This window comes from Diaporthe amygdali, assembly GCF_026229845.1.
Source record: "Diaporthe amygdali strain CAA958 chromosome Unknown NODE_17_length_903054_cov_64_435670, whole genome shotgun sequence".
Lineage (NCBI taxonomy): Eukaryota > Fungi > Ascomycota > Sordariomycetes > Diaporthales > Diaporthaceae > Diaporthe > Diaporthe amygdali.
This window is the reverse complement of record NW_026517037.1, coordinates 72,505-91,570: the sequence shown is the minus strand read 5'-3', so window position 1 is coordinate 91,570 and position 19,066 is coordinate 72,505. Positions and strand designations below refer to the sequence as shown.

Here is a 19,066-nt window from a genome sequence, read left to right as displayed (position 1 = left end):
TGCTAGTGTCGTTTTGTGTTTGCAATCGATGGATTGACTGACTATAATGGCCCACTTGCTCTTGTTGTAGGCTTGTTTGTGTTCAGCGTGCCGGTCTGTATTCAGAGCTGAGTCTACTCGTTTTGCCGATGCACCGTGGTTCACTAGCACCTGCTCTTCCTTTCATAACAAAACACTAATATTCAATCCTATGTATTTTTATTTTGAAGAGCGCCACAGTAAAGGATCGTGACGTTCTTCTGACCGGCTTTAAGCTGCTCGGACCATCTCTTTGACCAATCAATTCGATGACTCCGCCAACGGCCATTGCTTCGTGACATTCGTGAAAACCAACTCCTTTCATTGCGATTTCTTCTTTTCAAACAACAACGCTTTTGTATCTTTTCCATTGCTTTTTGCACACTCCATGGACAAAACCAAAACGCCAAGGGAATGCAGACTGAGGAGGCCAAAGCAAGGACACGCACGCTAGTGGTCAACCCAACAAACACAATGAATGAATCCAGCCGTATCATCGTCGCGGAAGCGTTCATCCAGAGAATACTTCTCGTGGCTTCCAGCTCGAGTCGAACATTGACTCAGCAAAATAAAGAGGATGACACCATTTCCTCCACCATTGTTCGTTCTTGTTGTCGTAGAGCTCGTTCTCTTCGCCAATACTTCAGTATATTTTCCCAGGAAAAGCTGGGCCGAGATCACATACCGTTTTGTCTCTGTCTCCATTGATGTATCTCTTCCCATAGTTTTTGGACAGCAGCGAGTTGATCAGCCGTCAGTGCTCTCAGAGGTGTTTTGTTCCTTGCGCCCTGGTCGTTCAAGGAGAACTCCAGCGGGTTCGTGCTGTAGTTGTAATAGTGCCAGTGCGCAAGGATGATATTAGCGCTCTCATGGATATCTCTGATGATGTGAACATGCTTCGGACCCTAATTGAAAAGTCAACAAGGCGCGAATTTATGTCGCTGCTTCTGTGTCGATGAGCTCGGAATAATGAGAATGGGAAACACACCTCGCCCTTGATGTCCTTGTCATACCAGCCATGATGATACGCATCCTCTGTTGCTTTAGCCAGCTCGCTAAGCAGGATAAAAGTTGCGAAAAAGATACTCATCCAGCAGTCGTAATTCCGTTCAGCGATCCATTTCATGAGCACTTTGAGGAGCGATTTTGTAAGCGGCTTTAGGACGCAAGAAATGCGGATGCAGTCTATCTGGCCCACGACTACTCTTGGAGTAGCGAATTCGCCTTTGAGCGGCGGGAAACGTTCGATTACCTCTGTGCCTGGGAGCTTTTCTTTTATCCAGGACCACCCCATTGAATGCCCTGTGAAAAGAATTCAGATTAGACAAACTGACGACGTCCATACAGCTGGACAAGTGGTACTGACTCAAAGCAAACCATAGCTCAAAGAAACCGAAGAGGAACTGCTTCTCAGATATTATTGGCAATTTCTTTCCCATGGGCGGATAGAAGTCATGGCCTTGGTCGTCATCCGGAAGGCTGCAGAAGTAATACCAAGCCTTCTGAAAGACTTCCCCAACGACTGCAACGTCATAATTCAACTCACGAAACTCGTTCGCAACCTTCTGGATGGCTGGCTGGATGGCTGGCTGACAGTTCTCATTGCCGAGAACGCTGATGTGGATATAGGCCTTGTAGCGTAGTATAGTCTCGTGCACGTTGGCAAGCCCGAAGCCGGCGATTTCCTCTCTGTCAAGCCCGATCCCTGTAAACCACACACGTTTATCCTGATCGTTGTAGCTATCTCGGCTTGCCTTTGGCAACTTGCGAACTTCGAATATAAAGGGGGCATCTATGCCTTCTTGGCACATCTGGACGGAACGAACCCGGCCTTGGGTCACCACGTTCCGGACCTGGGCGCCATGCCAGCGGTCCGTGACTTTCGACCCCGAGGTCCGAAAGAGCACAACCTCCTGGAGCTTGTAGCGGTGGCAGCCGATGTGATATCTGACTTTCTTGGACTGGTTCAGTGCAACCCTTAAACATCCCTCACAGGGCCCTGCTGGGTCGTTGTCGTTGGGTGTACACTGACAATGTTTCAGCGGCTGGAACTTGAATATCTTGCGGGGGGAACTTCACTCACTCGAACGCGTTGAATTTTACAGCGCACACAAGCTCCTACCTCTCGCGTCCGGCTTGTCTGCTGCCGCTCACTTTCCTCGAGCCGCTTTCTGGGTTTCCTGGGCTTTTTATCCTCTTTCTCAGACTGTTTCGTAGCGGTCAACGACTCATGGCTTACTATGACCCACGAATTGGATATATTGGCGTTTGAGCACCGTGGGCAACGAACGTTGACAGGCTGTGTATCGCAGGTGCACCGCTCTAAGGTTCCCTGGTTGTCATGAGGGGCTGTAAGTAGTTCTTCCTTGATATCAGGAATATCGCGGGAAGATTGATCTGAATTTTGCCGTGGACGCAACACCAAGGGGTTTCTCTGGATTGCGTGACCTGCGTTGGGGTCATCTCTGAGGTGCTGTTCCTCTCCCGCGAGATGTGACAGTGGCGGGCTGCAATTGTTCAATGCCTGTTGCAAGGAGGGCTGCACAGGTATTCCCATGTCAGTCCATGCGAGCTCACTGGGAAGGATAGAGGACTCTGGCTGCTGGGTGAGCCATGGCTGATGATGACGTGGTATCTGCCCGTCCACTTCTTCCGATGGAGGTTGGGAGGTTGGAAAGGCAACGTGACGGGGTGCTGGATAATGTTCCCCGCCACCCATATTGAGTTCATCTGTTGCTGTCCAAGGGAAGTAAAGAAAGTCTGTGGGAGCTGCGGTATGGCAAGATATTGGACCGTTGCAGTCGACTAAGTTTGCAAATTCTATCTGTGGTGCAGAAAATCGTGCTTGAAGCAATGGTCCAGTCTCAGCTATAGTGTTTCCACATAATTCTGGCGATGACAGTGTTTGAGAAATGACACTAGACCAGTCGATGTGGGGAGTTCCATGAGAACTGATGGGTGACGCTTTTATGCTGGATTGTGATACCGAAGGCGAAGATTGGAAAAGAAATGGTGGATCCTGCACAGACCGCGATATCAATGGCTCAAGTAACCATCCCTCAAGTGAGTCTGCTTCGTACGAGGACGAATTGTGGTAGAGGGGTAAGATGCCAGATCCGATTATCTCTTCTGCGGGGAACAAAGCTCTCTCTGGGAGGTTAGGAACGCACAATTGACGCTGCTGGGCGGTTTGATGCCCAGTCGTGGTCTTTATGTGGTCTGGGGTAGAATCAAAGGTCTCTCTCGGCCAGACGACCTCCGAAGACTCAGGCTCGACGGCTGCATGGAAGTTCCACACTTCGATGTGACCACCGGGAAAGCACTGATTCTGTGTGCGTAGCTTCTTCACAGCTGGCCTTTCCGTCAAGATTGGGCTGATGACATGGTCCAAGCTGATATGGTCTCTTTGACGTTTCCGTGGGAAACCCACAGATGCAGGCGCCTATTAGGGTAGGGGAATAGTTAACTTGTTTGTTATTTTATGGTACAGAAGTAAAGACGGAGACCAGATAGTAATGTGAAGAATGATGGAAGGAGAGCGCAGATATATTTGCGTTGAAGTGACAATCCCGTCGAACGAACCTTCTGTCTATGGATGGGAACCATCACGGCGGTCTTATAGTCACACAGAATCTCAGCAGACAAGCCAGGATCTCCACCTCACAGTTCAAGGATCATCCAACCCGACGGCTGCGGCTCTCCTTCAGCAGCTGCCCCGGTCACGGAACGCCTGACCTTCTCGATGTCAGACTAGGGAAGAAGCCGATGTACGGGTAGCCGGTCCACGCAGGGACCGGTCGAAGATCACCAGGCGATGCCGAACGTCCAATGGCGCCGCGTCGCAGTCCAAGTATGACAAGGAATTCCAAGGGCTGAGTCTGGAGGACCGGTTTCAATATGGGAACCCCAAATGCCTGCTGGGTAACGGGAAGGCTTTGACTAGTGGCCAACCGTGGAACGGCCCGACACGATCTGAGATCTGAAGCCGGCCAAAACCATGGAGTGGAGTGCGTGAGTCGCCGCAAGCTTACATCCGCCAGTCCGAGCTGACGCCCACGTGGGTCGCCAGGGACGCTTGCTTGCTGGGCTTTAGCTTGAAGAGCAGAGACACCGCACGACACGACTGGCCTCTACCAATTTCGGGCTTCGGTGAAGAAAAGTTGGTGAGACAGAGACAGGTCGAAGAACAGGAAACGTGGGGGGAGGGGGAAGGACGTTTAATCAATGAACCCCCACAGAAAGTAGCCCAGACGATGCCGTGGATGCCATGTAGCTCCGCGGACGGATGCTTGTTTGAACATGCAGGCCATTGTCGTGTCCGGCTGCACGCAGCAAGTATTGACTCTTGTACTCGGTGGTTGGTCAACTGGTTGAGAGTGGATATGGCCAGGAAGCTCGTCCAGACCCTGTTTAGACGAGGGCGACTTGGATCTGCATGTTTGTGTGCGTGTGTATGTGTGCACTCGTGGTAACACCCCGCGGATGCAGCAAGCATGTTTGGAGGCTATAAGCCAACCATATTACTGATCCTCAGGAAGAGATCCATTTTTGTATGCCGACATATCTTATTTGGACGGGCCATTGATGCCTTGGGCGTTGATATCGGAGTCTTCAAGGCTCGCGAGTTAAACATAGGACGAGCTGTTGGTCCCAGGTATTTACATCCACCAGCTATCGGGAACCTGAGATGGGACATGCTGATCTTTCAGTTACTGAGTGGGAACAGGTTCGATGCTGACTTGGTCGAGGACCTTCCAGTCATCGAGATGTATGTACGCTTGGTAGGCAGAATGCTTGCTATTCTTGGAGTGACGCGGCGTAAAGCCAGTTTCCTGCCTCTGTGCCGCAAGACCTAGAATAGAGAGCCCTTCTCACCTTGCATTCGCCGTAACCAGACAACGAGCAGATAGCTTACTCTCAACGAGTGCCCTTTCGACGGTGAATCTGCTAGAACATGTGACACAGTGGCTATGTTGTTTTGGCACGATATATGGGCACGATGGAGACTGCCACAGTCTGAACTGAAATAGCAGCAATTCCTGGGCAGCCTGGATGGTGAGCGTGAACGTGGCACGTTCATCTTGACCGGTCGGGGTAGATACTAGGGCGGTGAACGCTTAGCATGGTGAGGCCCCCAAGTCATGGATGGAGCCCGGCGCCCCAGGGTCTGGCAATTCACTGTATTTAGGGTCGGCAGTGGATGGGATAATCCTCTCTTGGATAAGGCTCCGGAAATTCCACCCACACAGAAGAGGTGAATTGCCGTGTTCTCTTCCGCACTCTTTCTTTCGGTCACTGATGGGTCTGCCTTCTTGTGACCGGTCGTCCTAGAAGGGATAGGCATCGGCTGAGACGGACTTGACATCATGGGAAGATTGTGTACGTGGTCCGCTGCCGTCCATCAATCTTTTTTCAACACCAAACCCAAAGGTATCAAACTGTACAGCCCATCTTGAACGCGATTCTCTAACATTTTTTCGATTCCGAGACGCGATGCACAACCAACTCTGCCTGTCGTGCCTCTTTCATACCCGAGAGCGAGCTTCGGATGATCGTCAAACCTTCCACAAGCTAAACGCTTCAATGGATGCAAGATGTTGAACAACAAAGTAAGTTCTTAGACTTGATGGTGTATATGATGCATCAGGGCTAGAAAGAAACCAACAGCCAACCTATAGGTAACTGCCGTCGAGGGCCATTCACTAGGTGATATAGCCTATACTTCACGCAGGACAGACTCCAACAGGTGCCTGGCGAGACCTTGTGTGCGACCACGCTGCACTGCCAACTTGGTTCAGGCGGGTTGGGACCCGCTCGGCGTGTTCCCTGGCAAGTTCCGAGATTTCCATACCCAGTGGAGCACCCGAGAACCTGTAAGGCTAGGGTACATGGCGTTGTGCTCAAATGCGATTCATTGAGAAACAGGTGGCAACGTCTCCATTATTAGACTACCATGACACTGTGTGGTTCCAACAGGCGACATGTCTACCAGCCACTAGTAACCAAGTGGAGGCTGGCACGCTGGTACCTTGTGACAACAGTGAGAGCGGATCCACGGGCCAAACTCACACGTAGACACCCGAAGACTTAGGGGGAAAAGACACGGGCCAGAGCCAAGTAAAGGGAGAGCAGGGTGTGTGCCGCGCTGATGCAGCTGTCCTGGCTAGTACTGTGCCAATATTTCGTTGATGGCTTACGCCAGCCATTCCAAAAGTTCAGGGCCGAAAAGATCACCTTACTTCTGTAGCTCTTCGCTACAAAGTTTGCCCCCTCCTTGCTTGTCTGGGCTCGCGTAGAACCTTCAGCATGTTCCAGTCGGACCACGTCCGCAGACACTCGGCATCACTCTAAGTTCACCAACTGTTCCGCACCACGTATCCAACAACTGGCTCTTGATTTTTCACGCCTCACACATCTTTCAACATGACAGGCTCCGGATGACGCTCCTGTCCGATGACGAGCATATTAACACTGCAGGCTGGAAATTCGCAGGTCTCTATAACCACTCATGTAGTGAATCGCTACTCATGAGACTACAAAGAAAGATGCAGGAATCAGGTAAGAGATGCTTTCAATCGAGTTCATCCGATGGTGACAGCTCGCTGGGTGATGCTCTGGATTTCTTCGAGTTCCTTGGCAGCTACGGCGAAGGGAGAAGGCCTGTCTCACTAGAATCTCTTTCGGCGCTAGAAGCAAGGAACTGGAACACAGTTCCAGGCCTGGTCCTTAACGAGCAACTGAAGGTTTTAAGCCTGGTAAGGCAACCTGTGGGTGTGTGGTAGCACTCGAAATTTGAGGCCACATCCCCCCTGCCCCGGAGACCGCAAAGGGCTTGGGCTGTTGGGCCTGGCAGGCCGACCTTTGCGATTCAATTATTTTGTCCCACTACGCTGTGTTCACTCTGCCGATCGCTCACGTTGAATCTGCACGTCTGAAAAAGAAGCAGATCAGTGTCCATTCTACGAGTGATCACATAGCCATACCCCGGTCGACCTGTCAATCTTTCCAATCCTGAGTACGCATGTTCGAGTTGTTCCGCGATCCTAGCTTCTCACCGCACTATCTTAAGGTTCTCTCTCCCGCTGATGTCCCAGCTTCTCTTGCCACACTGAAATGCTGAGGCTCGCTACGTGATCTGCGCCTCGCAGAATGCATGGCCACGACATATAGGCCGCACCTTCACCCTTAGCTTATCATCCGATGTGGCTTGTGGTATCTCATACAGCCGGGCACCCGGACACTGAATGAGTATGCAGTGTAACTGTTTGCATGCCACAAGGCATATATTCGTACATGTCAATGAGCTGTCAGCCACTGGGGTGTTGGTGATCATGGAATGGAATTGGGGCTCTCGGCTCCGGCTCTTCAACAGCGCTTGGCTACCAGGGGAGCACTCGGATGGCGTACAACAGGAGGCTAATCTCCAGCTACATTCTAGGAGGCTCATTCTTCTTTCTTCTTTTCTATTCCCTCATTTCTGATCATTACCAATCTCTGGTCATCGCCGCAAGGGGGCGGCAAGAAAAAATCACATCATCAGTAACAAGATGAAATTCCAGTCACACACGATGTGATCTGATAAGCAGCCTCCTGTTCAACCCACAGCAGTGCATTTAGCAGGATATGTCAATCGGGCTTGCAGCCGCAAAAGTAGAATGGCAAGCTGTGCGACCCGCCAAAGATCGGAGACTACACTGGAAAATCGGATCTCCACGTCGTCTATGTCGATCACGCGCAGGTTCACGCTTGACATGTTGTCTTCTGCTATCAAGTTCGATCATGGAGTCCGAATGATGTGACTGGGTCATGCGCCTATCTTTCTGACATGGGGAATCACCGTAGTGTTTGTCCTTCGTTACCTCTGGCGTGTCTGTTGCAAGCGAAATGCAGCCTCCAGCGCCTTCTCGGCATTGAGAGCCTCGAGCTTACACTCCGCACGATTGGAGACTGATCCGCGCAGGGCCGATCTCCAAAGGGGCTACTCCGACAGCAACCGAAGACCGGGAGAGGGCATCCATTTTGCTGTCGGTACCTTTGATTGGACATTCATAGCGACTTCATCGAACGGAGGTCATCCTGAGCCTACAACCCGCACCGAAATCTCATTGCTAAGTCAGTACAGTATAGACTCACCGCACTTTGCTATTTGATATAATCCATGGCGATCTGCCTATCGCCCTTTGAACTCCCTATCATTTCAAGAACTCATCATTACTGTGTCGCACAGCGTTCCGACAATAATTTACAGTGGCCCTTGGGCTAGCCACATCGTCTTCAGCGTATAAAGAAGTGCGGGGAAGTAATCATCGAACTCGCAGGTTCGCAGTGCAGTCTTAAAACGATGCTTTCTCTTACGACGAGCTTTGCCAATAGCCGCTTCCACAGCAAAGACCGCCCTTTTCCCCGTGGATATTTCCGTAGAAGTCCACTGGCTATAGTATCTACTTCCCTATGCGCCTGATGCATTTGGAAACCAACATGTTTACAGAAAAAGAAGGCAGCCGAGAAATATCGCTGAATCGGCGAGTTGCTTGAGCGTGAAGGATCCTCAGGTGAACTTGCGGGAAGGGAACGCTGGTCTTGACCACGTCACAAGTTATCAGAACGTCTAAAAATGCTTGTAACCAACACAGCAATCAAATATGTTCGAAATGATAGACTGCATTATTCTCTTTGTCACAGGCTCACAGTGAAACATTGACCAAAGGCTATCCCTATACTCTAAGTACATAGGACACCAGCAAAGTCCCTACTGGCTTCTTTAAATTTTATAAATAAATACAGATATCATTGAAATAGCAGAACTCAGTCGATTTCGGGCTCAAGAAGCTTTCAGTCACCAGTCTAAGATCCTTTCGACAATCTTTTGCTGCTACAGCCTGAGTAGCCCTTATGTCATTCATCAATCCTATCGACAGATCGGCTACTCGACGGCTTGTGACTTGCAATTAGACAAGATAAAGCCTCAGTAAAATGAACAACATGAAGGCCAGCGAAGCCTGAGAGTTTAAAATCCGAATTTCAACTCTTCGGAGGGGGTGGGGGAACTTCGTCATTCTGCACATACTGGATCATTCTGGCCCAAATCATACTTCCCAGAAATGGCTTTGATCGATCGCACATTCCCCGCTCCGTGCGTGCCAACAGGATCTTGATCTCGCGAAGCGTTATTCAAATAGATCCGATGCACGACAAGCCCACACTCCCCAGAGAACTTCTGGTGTTACGCAGTAGTCTCGACGGACAATGACAGAGCAGCATCATCGTCAGATTCCTCTGTGCAATACTTCGCCATACAGTAACTCCATCATAAAACATCCCAGGGAGTCGGTCTGGGAGCACAAATTGCATTGTACTCTGGAGATTACACTGTGACATCTGCAGGATTGTGATATAAACGCTACACACCGGTCTACCCTCTTATAGAAGGCATATAAATAAAAATGGGTACAATACTGCAACATCAGAACCAACTGCAGATAATATCAGCCCAACCAGTCTTGGCGCATGCTATGACCGGACGGAGGACGCTGATCCATTTCGGTTTCCGCCCCCACAAACTCCTGATCACCTGATGTCTATAGGCGCGCACTTCAGATGAGTTGGAACATTTAGCAAGATGCAATCGGCCGCGTAGATAATTCTTCTGCTGGAGCTGACTGCGCCTGGAGACACCATCGCCGCAAATCCATGGTTTAGCCCGTACAGTAGCCCAGGATGCTCCATTTCTGGAAACAGCAGGCATCCTTCAAGCCGGCCGAGGTCCGGAGTGCCGACCTGCATGGACAAACGGCCGTTATCACCGGCTCCAACACCGGCGTCGGGTTCCACACCGCCCGGCAGCTGCTGGATCTAGGGCTGACGAGACTCATTCTCGCCGTTCGGAACGAAGACAAGGGCAACGCGGCCGCTGCCCGGTTATACGAGGCTTGTGAGCTCGCTGAGGGAACCGCCATTGAGGTTTGGCCACTTGACCTCTCCTCGTACGAGTCGGTCATGGCCTTTGCTCAACGCGCGCAGAGCCTCAACCGGTTGGATATCGTCAATCTCAACGCGGGTATTGGCCCCGCCAAGCGCGTCTTCAACGCCAACACCGGCCACGACGAGGTGATCCAGGTGAACTATCTTTCCACGGCACTCCTGGCGGTTTTGCTCCTGCCTGTCGCTGAAGAGAAGAGGTCCAACCAGCCGCGGCCTAGTTGCATCACCCTGACGCTATCTGAGGTTGCGTCTTGGACCAAATTTACTGAACAAACGGAGACTTCCCTGCTGAAGTCCCTAGACAGCAAGCAGGGCAAAGTCGATATGCTGGATCGTATGTGTGTGTCCAAGCTGCTGGGGCAGTTTCTGCTCGTGCAGCTGGCGGCCGCGGTGCCACCTTCGGTCGCTTTGATCAATGGGGCCTCGCCAGGGGCCGTCCACGATTCCGAATTTGGCCGAGAATTTCACAAGACATTCGCGGGAGCTGTTTACAAGAAACTCGTCCTGAAGCATTTGGGTAACTCATCCGAGATGGCCGCCTGGGCGATGACAGACGCTATTGTCAACCATGGCAACGAAACCCACGGAAAGTTCTTGTCTTTCCAAAAGGTCGCGCCGTAAGTGTCCTTGAAGTCAACATACAACCGTACCTTTGAGTGTATCAAAATATGGTAAATGGCTAACACTTTGTGTGTTACAGCATGGCTCCTATTGTCTCCTCAGAGCGGGGACAGCAGGTATCAGACCGACTCTGGAAGGAGACGATGGAAGAGCTGTCGTTTGCCAACGTAGAGGAGATTGTAAGGACATTTAAAGGCTAACGATGGGAATTCGGAGAGACTGGTTTCATCTCTGGCCACACTTTCTTACGAAGACATTCTAATTCACTTATTCGTGAAAACATCACAATACACTCCAATTTTGCATCAACACGTCGCCATTGCACGTAGTCGATGTCCTGGAAGTCCGATACGCAAATCGCCTTTGAGAAATGCACGTCTCTATTCCCGCACAAGCAATATCCCATTTGATTGAGTACTTCAGGTAAAAAAGCTGATATTCGAGCACTTGAGTGGAACTCTCAGCTACATCCCTCCAACTACGAAGCCCCCGAGTCTGGACAATATGCGGCCAAAGGGCACCTATGATTGTGGAGCAAGATATGTCCCCTGGGCATTGAATATCTCACGACATGGTCTGCTCACTGCACAATGGCGGGTGTAAAAGTTGCGCTTCATGCATATGCGGGTAAGTAGTCTTGCTTAGATATGCTGTAAATGAGACCTCTTGAGGAAGCTTCAAGACACCGAATTTATTCTGACTTTTCCAACAACACATAATTCGGGTGCTTGACCACATTTGGGAACACAACAATGGCGTAAAAGCTATTAGCAACGCGGGGTGAGAGCTCGTGGGAGGTCTAGTGTGCGGCACAGCTGCGGTATATGAAGCAGGCAGTCAGACTCAAACTGTGACCCCAATGGTAGAGGGAAGAATTTCTGATTTGTAAAGTTCCGAAGACCAACCAACCGCCAAGCCAGTTACTCTTGTAATCTGCGGAGTAAAACCCCTCTATTCAGCAATCAGTCCTCCAGCTACTATCTCAATCCTTCCAATCAGTCCACATTGCAGTGCCTCAAATCGCGCCCCTCGTGAATCATAGCAGAGACCCAAGAAATCAAAATGTCGTCCAAGCGGTTGCAGACTGCTACCAAGTTCGTGGATCATTATGCCAAGCATGACAACGAGGTGCTTCACACCTTGCTCACCGACGACCTTACCTATGAGTTTGCGCCGTCCCGCTCTCTTGACAACTTGAAAGCACTGGACAAGGCAGGCTATCTTGAATTCAAGGAAGGCATGAAGCTAGCAATGACCGGATACCCACTCGATGTCAATAAGTATATTGAAGGAGAAAGCGCCAATAGTAAGTTTCTTGGACATTTCTCCCTGGTTTCATTTGTCCCTTCGTCCGGCTACGCACCTCGATCTGTTCCCCTGGAGGCCTCTCCAATCGCTTCTCCAAGAGACCCCTATAGTGATCTGCGGCAGACCCGCATAGAGCAGTTTCGCTGACACAGTAATGCAGTGGTCGTTGTCTGGGCCACGGGCGGCCCGCAGTGGCGGGAGGAACTCAAGGACTACGAGGTGTTTTCCGAGGAACAATGGGCGTATGTGGGCGAGTTCGTCTTCATGCTGACCATGGACGAGACGGGGGAAAAGATCACCAAGATTGTCGAGTTCGTGGATAGCAAAGGCACGGACAACAAGATTTGGCCCCTGGCTCAGCGTGCCTTGGGCAACTTGCAGAAGCCGAAGTAGTCGTCTGGAAACTGGTTGAATTTCGATGGAAGTGCACCGATTGTCTCCAAAAAGAACCTCGGAATATCATCAAGGATACTGGAGTACACACGAAGACGACTATATTTTGCACCTCGCCAGCGTTGGGAAGCCTTCCTCGCGTACCTATTAGCTCGCGCTTGCGCACGACACCGTTGATCCATGCATGCCCATTCTACCCCTTTCAAGCACCCGGTATACCAAGCTCGTCGAGGTGCAAATTCCGAATTCAAATTTCTATTCCGTGAAGGCTCCTGCTAATTCAAGTAGGCATTAATTTGTATCTCATACGAAGTAGGATGTGTCATGACACTCATTATCGTCTCCATGAATGATCGCATATCCCTCACATCGTTCAGAACCTTGTCCAAGTACCCCTTTGACCCTAGAATATAACGATGTCTTGCTCCTCCAAACCTAAGTCTAACCAATCTGGATGGGGGAGAAAACCTGCACCGATTCGTACAGGGTAATCATAACCCATTAGATTCTTATCATAGCTGCTTACCATGAAAGCCTCCCCCAGCAGCTGGTATAGCCCCGTGGCCTCTGACTTGCGCAGCACGAATGGCGTCTTGGTACCATATAAGATATAGCATAAGTCGCCCTCTTCTGCCACGCCAGGAGCCAGACAATAGAATCCACGTTGCGTAATAGTGATCTTGTGATTGTGGATGTGATCTACGACTATGCTGTGCATCAATTGCAGTCGTTCGTCTTCTTTTAAGCTCACAGAATTGGCTGCGGCGATAGCATCTCTTGGACCATGCTCTACAGGAAGCTGCCCTTCTAAATGCTGAATGTACATTGATTCAATAGCAATCGCTTCCTCGTAATTGCTATTCCTGTGAGCCCCGCTTCTGCCACAGGTAATAGCTTCCAGGAAAGCTGAGACGGGCGGGTATTTTGCATGTACTGACAAGCTATGTCGATGCTCGTATTCCTGAAATTTCGCCCAGACTTTCGCAAGGTCGGCCACACTGCAGGGTTCATTGAGGCAACCTGACGCAAAAGCCACTGAATCGATAAGCATGCCTTTCAAATTGAGATATCCGACCCCATATTTACCCCTTTTCGCGACAGGAGTAGTGACAGGCATTCTTTCCGGGGCGATGGGCGCACACCATGATCTTGTGAGGAGTATGCGATATATATTTGTCTGCCACTGTGGGACCCAGGAGGGGAATGCCGAAAATACAGTGTTTCCGTCGTGCTCAACAAAGTGCAAAAGCTCAAGATCTCGAATTTGATCGACGCAGAAGCGAGCAAAGGAATGGTAAGTCTCGAGCATTGTTGCCTCATAACTGATTTCCAGGCCGTTTCTGTAGTATTTTGCTATTGGCAGACCCATGAAAGCATATATGCGATCTCTCGGATCGGTGAATGCAAGGGTTTTAGCGCAGTGCAGTATGTCGGGTAGAGAGTATAGCCTGAAGTTATGTTCAGGGAAAAATTTGATGGCCTCGGACTTGAACCGGGACTGGTAGCTATCAATGTGAAGAACTAGGCTGTTTGGATTGTACTTTTCGAATGCGCTCTCGATGCGCCTCACCTTCCATGTAAATATGCGTAGAACATGTGACCAATCGCAATTAAGCCTTCCATAGATAACTTGGGCCTTAGGAGCGAGTGTCGCTTCCTGAATGACCCAGCCACGATAGAACCAAGCTTTCTTAGTAAAGGCACTGAATGACTCCCATCTCGTATCATGGAGCAGAGGGTGCGTCAATGGGACTTCTGGGAAAGAATCCCAGCCGTGACACGATCTCAGCTGGTCCTCAATCACACGATTCACATCACGGATGAAGGAGAAAGCCCGTTCCGCGTGATCGTCGTCATCCGGACCAAGGCATATCAGAACTTGCGTGGCTTGAGAGTATACACCAGCCATCAATCGAACCTGATGTGATTTCTCATGCTTGTCGTCCTGATTGATGCAGATCGAGTCGGCCCAGAGCACGCGCTGCTCGTTCGGCAACCTGCATTGCCTCAGGGAGTCGCGAAGAGTCCTCGTGATGGAAATCTGGCGTCCATCACATACTATCTCGCTTCGGAAAAGTGGCAACCCCCAGGCGTACGAGATTGCTTCGTACTCAGGCGCTTCTGTAAGCTTGTAGGTCTTGATGCTGCCGGTGAGCGGGTCCTCATCCTGTCCGGGCTCTAATATGAGGCAGCGGATTTCGTCTTGAGGTGAGATTGGAGTGTACTTGTATGCTTCCATGTCGACATATTCTTCCTTTGCGAAAGGTGCCCATGGGAATGAAAGATCGTCCATGGCTTTCAAAGGTAGAGACTGCCCGGGATGGTGTTCGAAGGGCTCTCTCTGTGTATGTGTATATTTATATGCGTCTATATGTACGCAGAGCGCGAGGACTTGAATACCATCGGGAGAAAGCATAACGGAGCATAGTATATCGATTGACACGACTTTGAAGTCAAGAGCTCTTTTCAAATAACATCAAGAAATGGTGCAATATCATCCCAAGAGCGGGGCATGACTCCGCACATGACTCTATATTTGCCGACATGCTTGAGAATGCAGCTGCGAAATCAGGTGTGTTAGGACCCCGAGTGCAAGATAAGTGAAGAGATGGCAGCAGAACACCTCATTGGCGGAAACCATCAGTAGGGTTTCAGGCACCTAGACATGCAGAAGCAACAAATATCTGTACCGTACGTTGTCACATCACACTGGTCTAGTGTGGTAATATGGTTTTACGAGGCATTAGCGGATCGTGTTTCGCCGCGTTGCAGATGCACACATTGTCGGATAGCCTCTCATAATTAAGCAAGTCCAGAAAAAGTTAACATAGATACCGAAGAAAATAAAATAGGATAATTTTCATGACGAGTTTAGCTACAATTTCGTGAAGTATGTACAGGATTAAGTAACCTCTCAGGGAGGGTGGCTGGTTTATATTTGCAAGAAACAATGGACCCGAGCATCAAATGATAGGCTGGCGATGTCCCTAGAGAAGAAGTCTACTGATGTGTCTGAAGAAGTCTACTGATGTGTCTTCTAACAAGTAGAAACGATTATTTGATACATTTATACCGGTGACAAAGGAATTACAAAGACATACGAACACAGACTTCACTGATCGACAAGACTCATGAGCTCGGGTCCCAGATGAGCTCGATGACCTCGTCGACAGGGTCCGTTTCCGCCTCGTCCTTGAAGACATAGATCTGGGTCAAGCCACCAGTCTTCTCATCTACCACACTTTCCACTAGCCTCCAGGTCTGTTTATCTTCTTTTCCTAGCTTTGGTCTGATCGGACCGAGTGACCATCTATAATCCTTTGTTTCGGCCCCTTCCCATGTACCCTCCATGAAATCCATCCTCGGTGCACCGTTAGGATACCTGGCGATGGAGTATCCATTGGTGAAGACAACCTCAGCCTTCGACACATCCAGCTCTTCTTGGGAATCCCAAGCTCCCACGTCGGTTCTGTTCTTAGAAACACTGCCAAAGTCTAAGAACTTCCATCTCTGCAGAAAGCAGCCTCCACAGATCAACGCAACCCGGGCCATGTCGAGAACTGGAGATGTGTACCAGCTCTTCCAATGGTGAAGCGTCAAGAACCGCCACCCGCTTTCGAAGAACCCATCCATTAGGCCGTGCATGTCTTGTTGTTGGAGGCCCTTCACTCTCTCTAGCCTCGCATGCGTATGGTCGTGGACGCACTCCATCAATTGCATGTCCCCTCCCCTCCCGCTCAGGCAGTCGCTCAAGTGCGGCTCAAGCTCCTCGGCAAGTGGCACAGAAATGAATATGCCGGCACCGCCAAAGGCAGCCATGCCGAAACGTGTCGCGGCGAAGGACTCGGACAGGTCGCCCAGGTACGCGGGCCTGGTGTGGTCGTGCTCGGCCAGGGCGGCGGACAGCGGCTCGATGGCGGGCAGGAAGGTATCGTCATCGAGGATGCCGAGCCAGTGCGTGTCGTTGTGCGCCAGGTCGACGCCTTCGTCCGCGTACTCGGACGCCGCCATGCGCCGGGCCCGCACGTGCGCGAGCATATCGAGGATTACCATCATGTGGCTCTGGGGCACAGAGTGTTCTGGGCTGTGCGGCCGCACGAGCACGAGCTGGATGCCCGCGCTAGCGAATTCGTCGACGAGTGCTGGCCATGTCGTGGTCTGTTCCATCTCAAGGTCGTTCTGTGTCTGGCCCGACTCTTCGTTTGGCCTGTCGGTTATGAGAGCTATGAGTGGGGACCCTGATTTTGACATCCAGTGCGCAAAATGGGGCTTGGCAATCTTGAGACGCTCTGCGGAGGTTGCGATGGCGAAAAGTAGATGATCATACTGGCCGACTCGTTCGGGGTATGGGTCCGGCACGGCAAGTTTGAGTGGCTCACATGAAATGTAGTCGTCGGCTATGCGATCACAAGAAAGGAGGTCGACGGAGACCGGCGAGCCGACGAGGAGTGGTTGTGATATGTTGGCGACGACATCACGATCCACGCCTCCGGCATTCGGGTCGGCTGGCGATGACTGGGGTGCTGATGTGGAAAACACGGGCTTGATACAGCGCCTGGTGAACTTGATCTTGCTGGTCAGGCCAAGCTTTTTGAGGTATTCCAGCTCCGAGATACACTGAGGCGCCTCAGAATAGTCCGGCGGCGGCGGTCTCTCGTGCTCGACCTCGGGTTCCTTTGCCTCCTGCTCGACCGGTATCTTGTTCGGCTCCTCTGGTGTGGAGGTAGTAAGTCGGACGCTATCCGGGACAGCGTCCAAGTAATGTGCAAAGCTGAATATGAAGACGAGCACAGCTGCTATGAGGACAAAGCGCCCGAACGGGCCTCTTGGAAGTCCCGCTGCCATTCTTGAGGGTCGGGATATATTCACGACCTTGCGCTCATGACGCCACTCAAGTGGCTAGCTGGTATGCGTGTTCGCGCACCGCTGCAACCGTGCTGCGACAAGCGCGTGTGCTTGGGCGAGCAGTCGTCTTCTGGACAGGAACAGATGACAATAGCGCAGTGTGACGTTTATCTGAGGCGCCTGTCTGTTTCTCTATCAGCTTTGTGCTGATTCTAGAGGTGACATGGTTGCCTGGAAAGATTGTTGTGGTCCAGCGCGGCTACACGGCAACGGTCTAGCCGCCTCGAAGGATTCACCTTAAGCCCATTTGAGGCTTGCCAAGATCAAGCTGCATGGAGTACCTGATTTCGCCGTCAACTTCAATAACAATTATTTCCGTGGTCCGCCGGGCCATCGGGCTGATCCGCAGACTGATATGAAAGATCGTGGCAGTAATTCCGCGTACATGTAGTAGCATTGAACTCTAATTTATATTTACTGCACTCAGGGCTTTAAAAAAAAACCTTAGCGTTCCAAGTTTGAGAGATGTCAGTCTCACACATTTATGATATCAAGGCTGACAAAAGAAATGTGGCCATTCGACCAATTGCACTAACTTCAGCAGAGCATTTGTGGAGTTTAGCAGCCGCAGCAATGTTGACTGATGGATCCAGTTTCCCTATATAGAATCATGGTCTCTGGAGTACCCACTGACCCCAGAACCGGCCCGAGAGAAACGTACTGTGCAAATGTCCACGGACCGCAGTGAATGATACTATCGAACCGGAGTGTTGGATAAGCATCAAGATTCTCGGCGTCCTTTGCCTGCCAACCGGCGAGTGCATTGCCAGCATCAAAAACTCGCCGAACACAGCATCAGTCCGCTCGGTAGACTCACTGGGTACTTTGGTCTATCAGCGCGAAGGAGACCAGAGACAGAAATTTCAATTGGCTGTGCTTGTCAACCTCCCCCTCTCTCCCCAAGCCTAACCTAAGGCTGAGACTGGGATTGAGGTTGAGCAGAATTTTGAACAAGCTGCTTATATGAGACCCAGTCATCGGCTCGAGGGAAGGGACAGTCTGGCACTGGGGTACCCAGGAATCCACAGAGAGGTGCCCACCCGTCCCTGACATCCCACTCTAGAAACCTTCGACCCTTCCCTAGATTCCTTACCCTATCGTTGTGTTTTCTGAAGTAGTCTCGACCGTTTGTCGGGAAGTCATTGTCCCAGCATAGAGTGTGATATTTGATAGCGAGAGGTGCCATGGGCGATGTGCTATCAGCCGGCATGTTGGAGTGATAATGAACAAGAGTGCACATCATGGACGTGTACCAGCCGTCTTCAGCTCTGGTCGAAAGGATGATGGCCGCCTCTGGGTAGGCCGCTATCAGTTGCTCAGGAAAGATCGCAGCGGGGAAATCGGCCAACGCCTACGTAGGTCCAGCTCGTTAGTATCGATTTAGTGGGTTTTCCCACCTAGGAGCCACATCTTCGGGACGCAGACCTCAAATCCGGTTAGAATCTTCTCGAAGTCGTCCCGCCCCCACGTGGACCCTTTGCCTTCAAGATTGTCTTCGAGAGCCTGTACCCACAAGTCCTGGTGCTTGTTCTTGCCCACCTCACGCATGTGGTAGACATTAGAAATGCCAAGCTGTGACAGAGCATCCGCGAGTGCTTGATTCCTCAGCTCATTAGTATTGTTCGTGATGCTGGGGTAGATGACGCACATTGGGTCCCCGTCCGGGGAAGACCAAGCACAAGTACCTTCATGCTTGTCACTATCATGTGATACTTCTACACCAGCTTCCCACTCGAGAAAGAGATAAAGAACGGAGTAAGTATAGGTAGCATGATAGAGACTGCTCTCATTCTCGAGCAATGTATATAAATCCCATACTCTCACCCGACGAAGGATCAAG

At 50.8% G+C, this 19,066-nt stretch overlaps 6 protein-coding genes across 6 annotated transcripts; 2 read left to right on the top strand and 4 right to left on the bottom strand.

Moving 5' to 3' along the window:
• Positions 1–529: 529 nt before the first annotated feature.
• On the bottom strand, positions 530–2,737 carry J7T55_004995 (uncharacterized protein; the record flags this gene model as incomplete). Its single annotated transcript, XM_053144351.1, has 6 exons — positions 530–648; positions 704–923; positions 1,007–1,320; positions 1,385–2,045; positions 2,141–2,224; positions 2,309–2,737. The coding sequence occupies 6 exons, from the start codon at positions 2,735–2,737 to the stop codon at positions 530–532; spliced, it is 1,827 nt and encodes a 608-aa protein (XP_052992720.1).
• A 4,875-nt stretch (positions 2,738–7,612) lies between these two features.
• J7T55_004994 (uncharacterized protein) lies at positions 7,613–8,036 on the bottom strand (the record flags this gene model as incomplete). Its single annotated transcript, XM_053144350.1, has 3 exons — positions 7,613–7,779; positions 7,878–7,888; positions 7,948–8,036. 3 exons carry the CDS (start codon positions 8,034–8,036, stop codon positions 7,613–7,615), a joined length of 267 nt encoding a protein of 88 aa, XP_052992719.1.
• Positions 8,037–9,735: 1,699 nt separating this feature from the next.
• On the top strand, positions 9,736–11,030 carry J7T55_004993 (uncharacterized protein; the record flags this gene model as incomplete). Its single annotated transcript, XM_053144349.1, has 3 exons — positions 9,736–10,616; positions 10,700–10,799; positions 10,950–11,030. The coding sequence occupies 3 exons, from the start codon at positions 9,736–9,738 to the stop codon at positions 11,028–11,030; spliced, it is 1,062 nt and encodes a 353-aa protein (XP_052992718.1).
• A 652-nt stretch (positions 11,031–11,682) lies between these two features.
• On the top strand, positions 11,683–12,321 carry J7T55_004992 (uncharacterized protein; the record flags this gene model as incomplete). The annotated part of the gene is made up of 2 exons (XM_053144346.1): positions 11,683–11,926; positions 12,089–12,321. 2 exons carry the CDS (start codon positions 11,683–11,685, stop codon positions 12,319–12,321), a joined length of 477 nt encoding a protein of 158 aa, XP_052992717.1.
• Positions 12,322–12,762: 441 nt separating this feature from the next.
• On the bottom strand, positions 12,763–14,614 carry J7T55_004991 (Heterokaryon incompatibility protein 6; the record flags this gene model as incomplete). Its single annotated transcript, XM_053144345.1, has 2 exons — positions 12,763–12,789; positions 12,848–14,614. The coding sequence occupies 2 exons, from the start codon at positions 14,612–14,614 to the stop codon at positions 12,763–12,765; spliced, it is 1,794 nt and encodes a 597-aa protein (XP_052992716.1).
• An 836-nt stretch (positions 14,615–15,450) lies between these two features.
• J7T55_004990 (uncharacterized protein) lies at positions 15,451–18,876 on the bottom strand (the record flags this gene model as incomplete). Its single annotated transcript, XM_053144344.1, has 6 exons — positions 15,451–17,146; positions 17,246–17,350; positions 17,463–17,576; positions 17,888–17,970; positions 18,320–18,577; positions 18,652–18,876. The coding sequence occupies 6 exons, from the start codon at positions 18,874–18,876 to the stop codon at positions 15,451–15,453; spliced, it is 2,481 nt and encodes an 826-aa protein (XP_052992715.1).
• Positions 18,877–19,066: the final 190 nt, after the last annotated feature.